At 40.3% G+C, this 17,056-nt stretch overlaps 1 protein-coding gene across 1 annotated transcript in view; it reads right to left on the bottom strand.

Moving 5' to 3' along the window:
- Positions 1-17,056, bottom strand: part of usp43a (ubiquitin specific peptidase 43a) — a 188,985-nt gene that overhangs the window by 21,427 nt on the left and 150,502 nt on the right. Inside the window, exons 12-13 of the mRNA XM_049571236.1 lie at positions 12,904-13,023; positions 3,335-3,584 (exon numbers count right to left, since the gene is read on the bottom strand). Of these exons, the coding sequence (XP_049427193.1) occupies positions 3,335-3,584; positions 12,904-13,023 (370 nt within the window). The remainder of the gene's footprint in view (positions 1-3,334; positions 3,585-12,903; positions 13,024-17,056) is intronic.

Genomic DNA, 17,056 nt, shown 5'->3' with positions numbered 1-17,056 from the left:
CTTTAGCAGGTGCTGGGCTAGCGGCCAACATGTAATGTGCCAAACAAGGCAGGAGAAACACTGATTTGTAACACGAAAGTACTTTATTCTGTGTTTATACTTGTTTCAACCACCTGGTCTGTTTGTCTTGGAGAGGAAGAGACCTCTGTGGATAATTAGGCTCCCGGTAAAAACCTCCTGAACAATGAACACTGAATGAATTTCAGCTGGTTGCATTTTGCAATCCACACTGCTAGATGCCACTAAATCCCCATAGATCTTACATACTGGACCTTTAAAAAAAGTGCTAAAGAAGTGGTCCAAACTTGACAAAACGAGACTTAGATATCACATAGAGACAACGTAGATATGGTACACATACACATCACATAAAGAAAACCCACCACTAACCACCCCTTCAACTCATAGGTGAAGTTTCAGTATGGAGGATTTGCTTCTGTCTGTTCATTTGTCCACCTGTCAGGTAATACCGAATGTACAAATTCTAAGGCTTCACCCATCCATTTTATTACAGTGCAAGCGGCTCCCATTTCCACCTCCATGCCATGGAGGACCCAGAGACAAGATGAAACTGTCTGAGCAAGCCGTCACAGCGAGGACATCTTCACCTTCCTCATCTCCTGCTGTCTCCAATACTGCAACATGTTCGCCTCAGCTCTGTGTGTCTTTGCCAGCCATCCTCTCCTATTACAGACCTGTTGTTCCCTCATCTGTGTGGGTCAAGTTTTCCATTCTGCCAGTCGTCTGAACTTATCGCCTACATACCACACTGTGTCCCCCAAAAGCTGGACGGATGTATTTCTAGACTAGCGATGGAAATGACTACTTCAGACTGTGTCAGGAAAAGCTTTTATTTTTAAGTCCACCTCTTTCTTCTGTTAAATTATTCTATTATTACTGTACTTGTGATTCTGTATAGCTGTTCATGACACTTTATGTGAAAATAAAATATAAAAAAGCATGTAATTGAAGTTTAGGTGACTGGGGGCCACTTATTAAGGTGAATGAGGGGATGAACTTGTTAGTGGTCCTAAATCCTTGACGCACCAGCAGACTTAAGTGCCGATGGGGCACTGTTGGCAATTACTGAAAATACATCACATATCTAAGGACATCCTTGACTACTTGCAATTACTGCCGGTGAGGGTACTGGGAAAGACCAGAGTTCATACAGCCAATGTCTAGTGGCCATTAGACACCCAAAAAGACTTTTATCCAAATGGACACTTTTCAAGCCATTTTTCCAGGGCTAAAATACTATATTTATATGTCTATGCTATGCAGTTTAGTCCTGGAAGATCTGAAAAATTGTTTCTCAGAACTTTTGTCAGGTTTGAATAATGAAAAAGACTTTTTCCTTGATGGGATTTTCTCACTCCCACAGGATGTGGCACTGCTCATCAAAGGAGTTTTAAAACATCTCATCTTTTTGAAAACCTCATTAGGTTTCAGCATTCACTGAAATTACCCAAAGTTACTGAATAATAAAAAGGTATTACTACCACCCAACCAACACTGGCTAACACAATGAGACAGTGAGATTCTGCTGTAAATTACTGGACCCCCTCATACAACCATCTTTTTGATGGTTGTATGAGGGGGCAGATGACGTACACGCCATCTGCTGATAAAGGCAATGTAATGTAACTTTGAAGTCCCCCTTCAAACATATTTTAAAGTACATAAAAATTGTAGACTGTATAAAATAATGAATGTGGCTACTGTGATATCACCCATTGGTTTGTGGACTCCTGTTTGGAAGCTTCCAATTTGGCATTTCGGTCCTGGCCATCTTCGTTTTCTGGAGTCAGAAGTGACCATATTTGGATGAGAGGGTGGAGGTGTGAAGGAGCGAGGGGTGGATCTTACGCAGAGCCTGAGAGCACTATTCACAAACACTCACTTTAAAGGGCCTTAGTCTTGCTTGTGTGTAACTTAAAGCCTCAATAAAATGTCAATGTTTGAGTTATATAGAAATTCACCCTCGCACTGTTGTCATGAGGGGAATATTTGCTATAGAAAGCAAAACTATTTTTTATACCAGAGTGTAAACATGCTTATTTGTGCTGTAAAGTTCCTCTCGCTGGCAGTTTCAGAGTATTGAAGTCTGTTCTCCTGTAAATATATATGTCCCATATTAGACAGCAATTGGCTTTCTTATTTTTGAAGAACCTAATCTAGCTTACCCCAGGTACATTTGATTTGCAGATTTTAGGAAAGTGCATAAACATCAAACCCTTCAGTAGAGGAATGCGAAAACACCTCTTTAATTACAAATTTTGCACAGATACAAGTCAGAATAGTCAAGGCTTGACATTTTAGGGGCAATTAACAAAAGAAAAACACATGTCTGAGTGGAGGAGGACTTCAAAGAACTGCTCTTCACAACTTTAGAAGAAGGGTTTCCATAGCTTTAATAGTAAGGTTTAAGCTCTGTGTACAAGCTGTTTGTGACTAAACTAATTGCTCCTAGTGGGATTAAGTTTGTTTTGAATGTAAAAAATGAATTTATTGAATTTAATAAATGATAAGTTACAGCTTTTCAAACTCATTGGCCCAGTACATTTTGCTGGAGGCATCAGCAAAGTGAAATTTAGAAATCTCTACTTGAACTCCTCCTCACTGACTTTGACTCTCTGAACAGGGATGTGACAGTATCTGTTCTCTCTGCTCTCTGCTGCAAGATGCAGTTGTTATCCTCAGATTTGTTCTGGATCCTGATCACAACGTAATTCCACCTCTCCGGGCTCCTAGCTTTCTTTTCAAACATGAAAAAGCATGTTGGGCTATTTAGGAAAGCTGATCATTAAATGTGAAAGAAACTGGGATCATACTGTTAGAAAAATATAGATGTGCTACAAAGGAGTCGATATGAGCACTCAAAACTGAAAATCAGTTAGCATTTAAGTGCAGCAATTTGATGTGTTTTACATAATTAAGCATCAGCGAATAAACAAATTATAGACTGGAAAGGAAGTTATTCACTTGAAACAATTAAAAAACAATTAAGTTCCACCTAAGATTATTTGATGATACATGTGAAAATGCTGGTCTGATCAACAGCCAAAAAAAAGAAACACCTACTCTAGTCAATTTGTTTTCAGTGGTATGAAGTCAAGGACAGTAAACAAATGCTCATCTTTGCAAAGGTGCATTCACATAATGTTACCATCTTAGCTGATATAAATATATATGCATTTTCTGTCAGATAATCAACAAATAGATTAATTGTTTCAGCACATGTTTATTCATTTGACAGTGTAACAAAGAAAACCGACTGAAACTGACCGACAGAGTTACTACATAGTGAAGTATTTACCACCAAATTCCATACCAGTATAATGGCCTCCGTGCATTCCTCCATGATGGTTACACACAGCGTAGAGGTCGTACAGATAGTCGTGGGGGAGGCTCATGTCAGCAGGTTGGTGGTGTTGGCCTGAGGGCTGCTTCCAAGGCTGTTGCCAGGCCCCTAGGTGCAGGTTCCTCATACTTTGACTCCTCTTTACCACATGGGGGGCCATGTCCAAACCAGTCAAGGGGAAACGCACCAGGGTTGACAGCTTGTTCCTCCGCTCGCCTACCTGTTTCAACATACCCCAGTCATATGCATATGTTCAGGTATGAAAAATAACACACATCTTTACATGAAAATCTATGAGGAGTGGACCATACAGAAATAAATGTATCACTAAATTGAATTAACAGCTTTCAAATGAAAGTTGCAGCAAATAAAATTAAAATTTGAATAAGTGCCTCATGGTTGTATGCCTCTGGACACCACACCAGATGCACTTACGATTTACATCCATGTCTGTGAAAAAACATGGATGCTTCACACACATTTCTATCTATACAATCAGCAAGATTAGTGTCACCAATTCAGTGTCTGACCAAATGTCTTCCCTTCTGTTCCTGAATTATGACACTGAGTAGTGGCCAGAAAAGTGTTTTTGTTTTTTTGCCTTTAATGGACAGGATAGAGTGAGATGGGGTGAGAGAGAGAGAGAGAGAGCAGGGGTTGACATGCAACAAAGGGTTGCAAGCTGGAGTCGAACCTGCGACTGCTGCAGCGAGGCATCGGCGCCGGCACTATCCACTACTCTACTGATGCCCCGTGACCCTGATCTTTGACCCTCAAGCACTAAATTCTAATCAGTTCTTCCTACAGTTCAAGTGGGTGTTTGTGCCAAATTCGAGAAAATTCCCTCAAGGTGTTCATAAGATATCGCTTTCACCAGTATGTGACGGACAAGGTCACTGTGACTGAACTTTGACCACCAAATTCTAACCAGCTATCCTTGATTCAGAGTGGATGTTTGTGCCAAAATTGAAGAAATTCCCTCAAGGTGTTCTTCGAATATCATGTTCACTAGTATGAGACATATGAGATCACAGTGACCTTGACCTTTGATCTATGACCACCAAAAACTAATCAGTTCATCATTGAGTCCAAGAAGACATTTGTGCCAAATTTAAAGAAATTCCCTCATGGCATTCTTGGAGTATCGTGTTCACAAAAATGGGACAGATGGACATATGGAAGGACTACCCAAAAACATAATGCCTCTGACCTTGGCTATCATCGGTGCAGAGGCATAAAATTGACATGTCAAAGACTCAGGAATCACATGGGGAAGAAAACTAGCTGCACAGGAGTCAATGGGTTGAAACACTGAAGCATGATGATGGACTACATATATGTATAGAGACAAATCACAAAAACCTCTCTCTCTCTCTCTCTCTCTCTCTCTCTATATATATATATATATATATATGTATATGTATATATATATATATATATATATATATATATATATACACACACACACACAAATCCAACTATTTGACTAGACACACAAGAAGATTTGAAGCCACTAAGAGATGTGCAGCAGCAGTTTTCTGCACAGTGTGATTCAGTATGGGTTTTCCTTTTACAATCAAAGCCCTTTTCCCCACCTGGGACTGACACCTTATCATGAGGTCCTGCATGCCCCCACAACCTTAGAAACTGTGTTGTGCGGATCAATGGCTTCTGGGTAAGTCTCCTGTGCACAACTGTTCCTCAGCCCAGAGTTCAACAGAGTGACTGACTGAATTATAACGAGGAGCCTGAGAATCATCACCTTGGTCAGAAGAGGAAAGAGTCTGGCTGGGGTTTGACTCATGGAGCCTGACTAAGCTCAGGGCTCCACATGATGCCATCTGCTTGTGAGAGGAGGCAGAGGGTTGCCAATCAAGCACTGGGCAAAAGTGGAGGCATAGCTTTTTTTGGCATGAAAAATGACCCAGAGGTTGTGTGGGAGGTAGAATGGTGCTAGATAAACTTTTACAGGCAGTGCCTGCCATGAACTGATACACCCTGGTTGACCTTTGGCCATCAGACAGGAACGTGCACAGATAATTTGATGGGCAGTGATTTAAAGGTCTTGTGTTTAGGATTTGGTGCCATCTAGAGGTGATGTTGCAGATTGCAACTAACTTAAACTTCTACTGTAAGGCAAGCCTGTCAGAGAGCTATGGTGGCCAATGCAAAAATGCAAATGGCTCTGTCTAGAGCCAGTGTTTGGTTTGTCCATTCTGGGCTACTGTAGAGTGACATGGCAGACTACTTAGACAAGGACCTGCTCTATATGTAGATGTAAAGGGCTCATTCTAAGGGTGTCAAACATTCGGCCAGCTCAATGAAACGTGTTAGAATTGCAGAGAAGAATGCATGGCTATTCCTATTTGTTCAAATGAATCAGTTCCTATTTCTTCACAAAGGTAAATGGGAAGCCAGTGAGCTTGGTATGCCCAAAGCTCCTTACAGTGCTCAAGGAATTTTATATTTAGCCCCACGCTCAAACTCATTATGGTGAAAAATCAAACAACTTGCAAGATCAACCAAGAGCAGAGAAGATTAATCGTTGACAGGTGTGAGGAAACATAAGTCTGGTTTTAGTTTTAGTTGAGAGATCAGCATTGCACCTGTGAAAGCTCGCTACCGTATTGCTAACGAAATAGCATCAGCATCAAAGCCATACTCTGGGGATGAGTTTGCTGAAAAACAGACATATTGTTAAAATTGCGCTTGTTTTTCTTTCATCCTTCAGCTTTCATCTCAGGTTGTTCATCATCTGTTTTGAAAATGGATTGTTCATTAATTGTTCACGTTTTCAGAAAGTTTGCTACTTGTATTGTTACTTCTTTACACAAAGGGAAAATAAAATATTTGAAGGCTTTGTTATTTTCAGGTTATTATGCAGGTGCTTCACTGGTCTGGCCCACTTGAGATCAAATTGGGCTCTATGTAGCGCATGAACTTTAATGAGTTTGACACCCCTGATCTAAGGTAACAAAAACAACAACCCTTAGTTTCAGGTGATTATAAACCAATTACAACAATTATGAATATTCTGTCAGCCACTATATTCCCCAAAATCCTAACTTGCATTTGCATACACTTGGACAATTAGCACCTCTAAACAGTATGTTTAACGTAGAGACGAGAAAATTCTCTCAACAGAGCATAATATCCCCTTGTTGTATATGAGTCATTAAAACTGGGGGACTCAAAAGAGACTGATAAACTAATAAAGGCAGTGCAGTGAAAGCTGGACAGCAGCAGCAGTTTTGTGTGAGAAAGACGACTGAAAAATGAGTCTTTCATTAAAACCCTCTCTGCCTCATACATGCCCAAAACCCCACATCTCCAGTTAGTAATACAGACTTTCAGTTCAACAATTTAAGCCTCCAGCCTGTTGCTTGTATGGCTGGTTTGGTTTCCTGACTGAGGAGCTAATGGTCAAAGTAAGGAACAACATCAAGAAACCTAAGTACACTGGGTCTCAGCCTAATTAAATGGCTTTGTCTCAAACATCTCCTCTCTCCCTCCCAGGCCTCCATCAGCTGGTTTTGGTTACGGTTTGTGTTTTGCTTACATCCATCACAAACTTTACGCATCCATGTGCTGCATTCATTACTGACCTGCTAATTAAACAAGGACAAATTAGGAATTAAATGGTCACACTGTACAGTTTTGGAAACAGCAAACATAGCTGCTGAGGGAATCACCCACAATATAATTAAAGGCAGATTAGGTGTGGTTCATTCACCCACATACAAAAAAGAAATGTGTATTGAGAAGTGCAGATTTTCTCCTCCAGTCAGTCACTGAAAAAAATGATTGCCAGAATGAAGCAGAACAGCAGCAGCAGCAGCAGCATGAAGATAATTATTCAGTCTGTAGAGGCACTTAAACCAAACTTTACCAAACAGGAAACAGGGCAGCAGCTCGCGCCACTGCAGCCACTATGTGTGGATGTACCTGATGTCGGACATGTGGGGACACTAATGAGTCCCCTGTGACTGGTACTGTGTTGGAGTTTTTCCCAGAGAATGACACAGTGGGCCAGATGTGACTGTGTGTGACTGTGTATTACAGGTAGAGGGCTGTTATTATTGTTGGTGCATTTAAAGCATAAACCTTTTTTTTTTTTTCACTATAGACATCTTAACTTGTCACAGCAGGAAAAGCAAGTGTTACTTATATATTAATGATGCCGCTGTTCTATTCAAGTGCTCACATAAGCCATTACAGTGTCACAGTGAGCCAGCACGCACAAAACAGAGACCCTGACACTAGAGCATTCTGGATGGCCGTCAGTTGTATTCATCATGAATTTTATCATTCACACTTGTGCTCCTCGCAGTGTGACATGTCAAAATGTCTTCTTATTTCAAAAACACACCCTACAATTACACTTAGTGTTGAACTAGCACATAGCTTTCGGAGATAGCTACACTTTGAAAACCTAAACAGGGAGGCTTTGATGTTGACACTGGTACAATCTACAGTACCTATTCTGAGTCTCCATCAAACAACACATTTTGCTGAGGCAAAGCATTAGTTTATTTTACCAGGGATGTGGATTTGCTGACCTGCTGTATATAGCCCAGCAGTGAGGATAAAATCCTGGACATGGCGGTCATGCCCTTTGCGGAGGAAGGCAGCACAGCATCAGTGGCTGTCATGCTGCAGGTAATTATTACCTCTGCAGCGGAGGTTATATTTTCCATTTGGTTTGCTTGTCAGCATGATTATGGAAAAACTACCAGCCCAATTTTCACAAAACTTGGTGGAGGGGTGTAGCACGGGCCAGGGAAGAACCCATTACATTTGGGATTGGAACTGAAGATAGATAGAGATACAAATTAACATTGCGTTATTGGCCTTGGTGGAAGTCTGTGCTCTCTGAGTGCTTCTCTAATTGCCAGATAGCACTAGTGCTTGTCTATTTTCTTTCTGTTTGGCAGGTGATCTTTATCCCCAGAGATGAACACCAGCAGAATGCTTCCCATTAATCTCATTCGTAAACACCTGCATTCAATAAACAGTCAGAATGCACAAAACACCACTCTGTGTGTGTGTGTGTGTGTGTGTGTGTGTGTGTGTGTGTGTGTGTGTGTGTGCATGCATGTGCTCCAACGTCTCGATGGAGGATATGTGAGTTGACCCCTTTCATACTTCCTCGACTGAGGTCAGTGAAGTTGTTAAAAAGCTTAACAGCTGCGAGATGTCGAGGGTGGCTGAGATTCACAAGGTAATGCTGGATGCTGATGGGCTATAACACACGTCTTCAATAATGCATGGTGATCAGGGACAATGCCTGTGGCAGACGGTGTGTTGGCGCACGTTTTAAAAAAGGGGGTAGAGGGGTGGGGGGGCAGAAGCTATGTTTCAATGACATTTCTGTCTCCAGGGGTGCTGGAAAGAAAACCAGCTGTTGAAGTTCACATTCTGGATGGGCAATTTTATTGATTTTATGTTGTGGTTGAAATTCCCATCTAACTAGGCAACAATCTGCCTTGCAGTGTCCACTTGACAGTGTTGCAGATGTCCTCATTCAGCACCCATTTCATCCTTCCCTTATATCCTTTAAAGCTGTCATAGCCTGAATTATGTTTTCTTTGCAGAATATTTGATGCAACAGTTCATCTGAGAGCATTTATTTCACTCAGTTAGTTACTGAATTGATTCAGTGCTTTATTTTGTAACTTCCACTCCTCACAGAAACCAAGAGCACGACAAAACATACAAAAGCATGGATACAATTCTAATAATCCGTTCTGCTCCTCTTAAAGCTGCATTAATTGATTTTCTGCAGCACTTAAAGGGAAATTTTGGTTTATTTCAGCCCGTCTCCTATTGTCCTAAATTTGTTTCAAGTGACTAATGACATAAAAATAATAGCATGTTAGCTGTTAGCCTAGATACGGCCGGGGCGCATTAGTAGCGTCAGACTTGTTAAAACGTAAGTGAATGAGCAACACAAAGACCGCCTCATATCGTTAGGATAAATGTCAGAGAACATATAGAAAACGACATGTAAACGTGTTGTCTTACCTTACCAGTGTGCTGCCATGTTTGTTTATCCCTCTAACTCTGCTTTCCAAAGCGCAGCCGAAATATATCTCGCCAGCTCTAGATAAAGCCCAGCTGGATACTAACGTTACTCTAGGTGGAGGTGTCTCGTCCTCGGTCACATCCAGACCTTGAAAATAAGGCTGTAACCGGTCCCATTCCTTGCAACAGAGGCGTTCCTCTTCTGTGGGCACTGGGGCACAGCATTCACAGGTACACCACCAATCTCCAGAGCTACGCAGCCTTGCAGCAGCCATTCATCCTCTACCTGTTGCACCTCTCTCTCTCTCGCCTCCTCCGTTCTTCAATTTCACGAAGCTCTTCGTCAGTGTATCCGTCCAGCTGTTGCTGCTTGTTCAGGCACGCTATGAGATCGCTGCTTGTTCTCGCGATATTTCGGCCGCGCTTTGGAAAGCAGAGCTAAATGATAAACAAACATGGCACCACACCGGTATGGTAAGACAACACGTTTACATGTCGTTTTCTATATGTTCTCTGACATTTATCCTAACGATATGAGGCAGTCTTTGTGGAAAAAAGCTTGTTTAGTGGACTAACTTTGCACTTGAAGGTTGCCCATTCACTTATGTTTTAACAGGTCTGATGCTACTAATGCGCCCCGGCTATATCTAGGCTAACAGCTAACATGCTAACTATTATTTTTTATGTCACTAGTCACTTGAAACCAATTTAGGACGATAGGAGTCAGGTTGAAATAACCCGAAATTTCCTTTTAAAGGCAGCAGAACAAGCTGTTAGCACAATATTTACTTACTGTCACCTTGTAAAGTTGTTATGGGTAATGTGTTAATTAGACAATATGACACGACAAGGAGTGCTGTTGTACTGGATATTAGCACGGGTGCGATTTGGTCGTAGCAGCTCATGTTGCTTTTACACAACAGTTCTAAAAGCACCATTTATTATTTAAGAGTAAGAAGCAACAACAGGTTATGATTTGTTTGTTTACTTCACACTTTGTGTGAGCTAGGTTTACACGACACCAAAGGTCAGCTGCTTTGTATCATGTCATTTGTCTGTATGTTTCCATTTATTGTGCAAGCAGTTAAATAAGAGTTTGTTGTCACTTCAGTGGCATGTGTGATCCCTACAAGTTAACAGCTTCATCAGACTTGTATGTAACTCAGTGTAATTGTGCGTACATAAATACATCTATGTATGCTAATTTAAGTGCAATAATACCTGCACACACATTTGTATGTGCTATAGGGCATTATGCAATATAAACTAGCACTTCATAAACCTGTGCAATCGGGCAGTGTGCAATTCAATTAGCACTTTAACATGGGCAATGTGCAATAATATTAACCCTTAAAGTGGAACTAATGTTTTTTTCAACCTGGGCCCTATTTTCCGATCTACTTTTGTCGAAATGAGTGACAGGATGTTCAATATTTGACATTTCTCCAGTATGAAGCTAGTACTGACCTGCCTGCAGCCCGTTAGTGTGCGCTATATTAAATAATAGGGCACTCAGACAGCGTCAAACAACGTCAGAATACGTCCACTAAAAGTGAATTTTTTTAACACCGATAGGCTTGGATTATTAGTATAATTATCCGACAACATAACTGAAAGGAGAAATGAACGTCTGTGTTTACCTTTAGCTGGATTCGGACATGTTCCTCTGCCTGTTGCAATTTTAGTATATGTGCTACTGAAGTAATACTGCTCCCTCTCTCTCCACGTCCGCTCTTCAATTTCAATGAGCTCTGCATCCATGGACGTCCGTGTACTCCGTCGAAAAATAGGGTCCAGGTTGAAAAAAAAAAACCATTAGTTCCCCTTTAACTTGCACTCCACCCCCATTTTGTAGCAAAAAACGCCTAAAATGACATACCCAAATTAAAACGACTGTAGCGTCTGAACTGCTCTGACTACATGCACGCATGAGGTCTTGCCAGAAAGAAAACTCTCTGAAGTTTCTTGTGAAAGTGAGTCAGAAACACTCTAGGTGATACAGAGACAGAGTAATGGGCCTCTGATGTCAGTAAAAAATTGAAGATTTTGCCTAATAAAAAAAAAAAAAAAGTTTTTCAGGATGAATAACCGTCTGTGGCTTCATCTGAGCAGGCAAATGACCTTATAAGGCTGTAGGCACACTATCAATGAACATTTGTTTCAAATTTGAAGAAGACTGCTCAAAGTATGACCATGCTACAGTGTTTTTTCCATGAAAAGATCCAGGCGGAGCTCCAAATGACAAGAGCGGTCACTCTGCTTCAAAACAGTACTATCAGTGATCCCACTTTCTAGGCGGTATATCTCAGCCCAAAATAGTGGTACGAGTGAGACTCTTACCTTTTATAAAACAGCTATGTGCCTGCTAATGGCTCCGCATAAGATCCCGAGTAATCCTTTAACTTTTCCTGTCGAAAAATGGCATGACATGACATGTCACCACTCATCGCGATTTTGGACTTTGTGTGTTTAGGCTGCTCTGGTGCAAAATGCATAATAAATAAAAGAAAAACAATGTTATTTTTGAAAAGTCGAGAGCTTCCTGAATCTGGCAATACCAAACATCACATGGTTTGAAGATGTAGTGCGCCTGGGAGATACCATTTAACCAATCATTATCTAACTCAATTAGATAATTGTGGAAATATGCAAAATTTGTTATGACAACAGTTCATGTAGGCTAATTAACAGTTAATGTAATCCGCTGTAAGGTGGAGTGATACATGCACAGTTAAAAGTCACAGTGATATTGTACTCTATATCAGCATTCATGGAATGCCTTTTGTTCACTCAGATCACAAACTGTTGCCCTTTCACATATCCAGCAAACCTGGGAAAACATTAGCATTAATTTAGAGTTGTTTTTTGGAGTTGTTGTTTTCTTTAAGTCTTATTTTAGCCATTATGTGGTCTGCCTCAATACCTGAGGGAAATATCACTCTCTTTGAAGTTTCTGAAGATTTCTGAAGTTTCTGTGAGTCACCCCTTTCACATTGCACAAAGTTATTTTCAGTTGCTCAAGTTTCTGAGCATTCAGAGCATTAATATAGCAGCAAACCACTATTGCTATGTAAAGATGTGGTGGCGTCATGGTGCCCTGAGCAGATAAAAAGTCTTTATAAACAAGTCCGGCCATGTGTACATGTTAGTGTACATGTGTATCCCAATGGCAAGCTCATCTTTGCTGCTTTGCCCTGGGCTCTTAAGGCTAAGTAACTGCTGATATTAGGCTGGCTTCATCATGTAAGCATAGCACCCACCCTCAAGTCATGCCCTGGTTAACACCGTTAGCACTGTTGCTGTTGTTTAACGCTGTTTATGGAGTTAGCACTGTTAGCTGTTAGCTCAGCTGCCTCCATGTTGAGGACCATGTCCACACAACTTAAATGCTCTGAAATTAGGGCCTCTTTAATTAAAAAAAAAATCAATTACTGCAGCTTTAACAGCACCATAATCAAATGCACGTTTAACTGGAGTACCTGTCTTCACCAAAGGCCACTTTACGGCTCACCTACCTGTCGGAAGCGCTTGAGATGGAGGATGAGTATGTCAGGGAGAGTCCACAGGCTCATCTTCACCATGCCCTGCTGAAGCTGCTTACAGTGGGGACACTTCCAGGCATCATCTGGGGCAAGCTGGAATCAGTGAAGGCATCAATTAATAACAGGGCTACACAATTCAAATGGCATTGCTGGTAGAAATGTAACACAGCTCCTATCTGTGGTCATTTCACCATGTATTCTGACATGTTTACTTTACATGATTTGTTGTTACATGGAAGTTGGAAGTTTTTTGTTTGCCATGGCCCTCTCTCTGATTAAAATTTGCTCTGTGTCCTTGTTCTATTAATGAGTCCCTGATTATGTGTACTTCCCCTTTCTTTGTCCTGGTTTTTCATCTACCTAAAAAAAAAAATAAAAAAAAATCCTGAATAAGAAACTTAGTGAATATTAAGTGAGCAATGATTTTTCGTTTTACATGTGTTATAAGAGTGGAGTTCCATTTCACAGGCATCAAAAGCTTGCCTACTGTCTACTTGCTTTATGGTTTTAGAAGCTCTATACTGCAAACTGAGGACTCCTGAGGATAAAGTGCAAGGACCATTGGTGTTTGACTGACAGCTCAAGGACATCTTCCCACCAGTTATGCTTGAAAAGTTTAGATCTCTTTAGCAGAAATATTCCTAGCCCAGTATTTACTCTTCACGCTGCTCAGTTTGACTTCACTGAAAAGATTCCATTTAAAAATGAAATCATCTCTTGCAAGACCACAGCATTTTGTTAAAGCACAATGACGCCTATATCGTTGTCAGTTCACCCCAGTCTATATCTGCCTGTTGTTGCTATGGCTACAGGCAAGGCTCCAGGGACTCTTTCACAACTCTGGGTCTCTTTCCCAAAAGTGCTGTATAAGATGTTTAGATTCTATTTTATGACATGAGATCAGGAAATTAAATTTGCTTGTTTCATAGTGGTGTGTCATGCAACAAAACATAATTAGCGCAGGAGAAGAGGAACTTGCTGTAGGCTTTATGATCCTGTCCTTCAGCACCAAAGTGCTGCTTGAGTGAGCTGCGGGAGTTAGTGGGCAGCAAAATCGCATCCTGCAACTCCAACACAATAATCACCAAAATGAGTACTTGTTGTACGGTATTCAGGATGAGAGAAATGACAAACACAGACATGATTGCTTTGCCACTGCACGTCTGTGAATGTGTTAGAGAGAAAGGAACAAGGAAATAGAAATGGAACAACCCAATTCCCTTGAGTGTCCCCTTGTTATCCCCAACTTGTGTCTTGTTCACATTTCATAAAGAGATTCAAGGGAAATAATGGGGAAGGGGAAATCAGGGCTTTTGTAAAAAACAGAGTTCCTGTTGCAATAAAGTGTTATCTGTGGTGATAACAGTTACTGATGATGTCTCCATAGCTTGACCACATGTCGGTTTTGGTCTCTAACTGTTCTGTGGCATCTTGTCACCTGTAGAGTTAGTGTTTGTGCAGATAATGTGAAGTACTGATCCACTGTTAGGGCTGTTATCTTTTGAACCAATGTCCTTCCTTCCTGCAAAATGGAATATGAAATGTCAGCCTCCGCATGTTGCCTCTTTAAAGCAACATGACAAGCATTCACAACAAAGAGTGCAGATGAGTCGAACTATAATCACATTTACTTTTCAAATGACAATTAACTAAGATGTTTTTCACCAGCTGTCATTAACCTGATGTTGTTTTTATTGCAGTATGAGCACAATGCACGATGATACATATCAAAGGCTTGTGTTTGCAGAGCTACGTGGCAGAGGCTGCAACACTAGTGGAGTTTTTCTATGTCACAAAAAGAAATCTCAAATCAAAAACAACAGTAGGTCTACTTGAGGACAGATTTTATGCACACAATCTAAGCCATTGATACTGGCAGGAAGCAATCGCCCTCCTCTATCTGAATGGGCATTTATAAAAAAAAATAAATAAATTACTGAGCACAAATGCTGTCATCCAGATATTCCCAGCTCTGCGGTGACAGTCAAGAGACACTCAGAGTAAGTATTTGATCCTTGCATTTTTATCTGAATCTAAAATATGAAAAGGTTTTTCATCAGTAAAGATCAGGTCTCTCTATCAGCTCTCCATTTTCAGGCAGTGATTTTTATCATTCAGCCATGATGAACATTATATGAAGGCTTATATCTGTGTTTAACTGGGGAAATGGCACCAAATACATATAGATAGCCCAGGAGACTGAAGCACTTTAAAGACCCAGTGAAGTGAAAAATACATTTTCCAAGTTTTAATCCTGTGTACCCATGTTAACTGATCACTTATTAAATGCCAAATAAATGTAAAAAACATAAAAATCCCTGCCTTTTCTTTTTCTATAAAACCAAGTAAAACTGTTTCCAAGCTTTAATGACTTATCCCGCAGTAGGGCATTTACAAAAGACATAGCCACACTAGTCACACAAAACCACACTTGGCCATTTGTGGGTTGTAGCAAACCGTCTTTGGGTGTAGGAGTTAAAAGAACACGGTGGAGAGAGATAAGGTGAGGGGGTTCCAGCAGTGGGCAAAATCTTTGTTTCTATTTCAAAAACAATGTGGCTGAGATAATTTGTTCACCTCTCCCTTGTCCTCCTGATCTAACAGTGAGGAATGTGTGTGTGAAGCTGACAGTATGGTGTAGCTCCATAAACTCTAAAGGATTTGATTTAATTCCCTCTTCTAACTGTACATTGCTCAATTAGGGTGCTACAGAGGTAATGTTTTTTTGCAGGCCAACCTGGTAGATACCATCACTCTGGATCACTCGTCAAAAAGCCAATGGGATTATTCCACTGAATTTTGGATTATTGTAGAAAATAAGCTCTGTGGCAAACAAACATTCATGATACTTACACGTTTTGTTTAGCAAGGTAATCTTCACGAACCAACACCGCCGCTTTTTTAAGCATAAATGCATTTGCCAGAAGTAAACAGCTAGCATTAAGCTATCCACAAGCTACTCTATGGTCACAAAACTGTCGCCACCACAATGAGGCTGTAAAGTAACCGTCTTTTTTAAGACATGTAAAGGCTCCAAAATTTACCAGTGGGGTATTTACTGACGTATTTTATGTCGTAGAGCAAAATGTAAAAGTATCTTCAGCTTGTGTTAACCACAGACCTTATTTCAGACATCTCACCAAAAACCCATTTAAAAAAAAAACCTCATTGACTTCAATACGAGGGAACTGGGAGTGCTAAAATGCTGACTCATCTCTAGGTTTCAGGACTCATTCCTGGAACACTTCATACTCTAACTGGAAACAGCGTCACAGTGCAGAAAATAAAGATGCTTGAATGTCCTTATTATTGGGACTTTAATGAAATCCAATAAATCACTAGTGTTGAATAATTTATTTAGAAAATTTTGAGGAACGCTCCTTGTCAACAAAGATCTAGTCATAGGATGCTAAGCTTGGCTGGGAATGTAAAGCCAACGTTAATAAACAGATGGTAAAGTGGAAAACCTTTGGCCAAAAGTGTAAAGATCAAGTAAGGAAGCCAAATCATTTGACTTTAAAGTTTGATTTGAGAGATATGTAATATTTAAGATAGCAAGCTGAACTGAGACATGGCAGCGTTTGATTATAGAGGCGAGAGAGCCAAGACGATACAATGGATTTGATGTTCTTTAAATTTTTTATAAATGGAGGTAAGAAATCACCCCTTTCTATTTCAGTGTAGCCATTGTCTTGCAGAACTTTCTGTTCCTACCAAAAAGCTTAAGTGGTACTTGAAACTGGTGGAAAGGAAGAAAGCCATGAAGCAAAATGGGAATAAGAACCTTGAAAAGTTTTTACTTTGAATGTTCTCTTTTCAATTACTGGCTGGTTCCTGTATTTACCATGTCATATACAGATGGAAAAAAAAACCTTTGACCATATGATAAGCATACGTAATCCATTAATTTACCATATAAATCCATTAATTTGTCAAATACATACAGTATTAAATGTGGTAAGTTAGCTAGCTAGGAAGTTAGCTAACTAAGGGGAAAGGTAAGGTACTTTGAAAATGCTAGATAACATTGTGGGCTTTGTGCAAATTTAGGATTAAAGTGAACAGGTAATTTATAAAAAAAAAAAAAAAAATTACAATAAAGAATGAATAAAAATAAATTAATTAA

Source organism: Epinephelus fuscoguttatus, linkage group LG3 (assembly GCF_011397635.1).
Source record: "Epinephelus fuscoguttatus linkage group LG3, E.fuscoguttatus.final_Chr_v1".
NCBI lineage: Eukaryota > Metazoa > Chordata > Actinopteri > Perciformes > Serranidae > Epinephelus > Epinephelus fuscoguttatus.
This window is presented reverse-complemented; position numbering and strand designations above follow the sequence as displayed.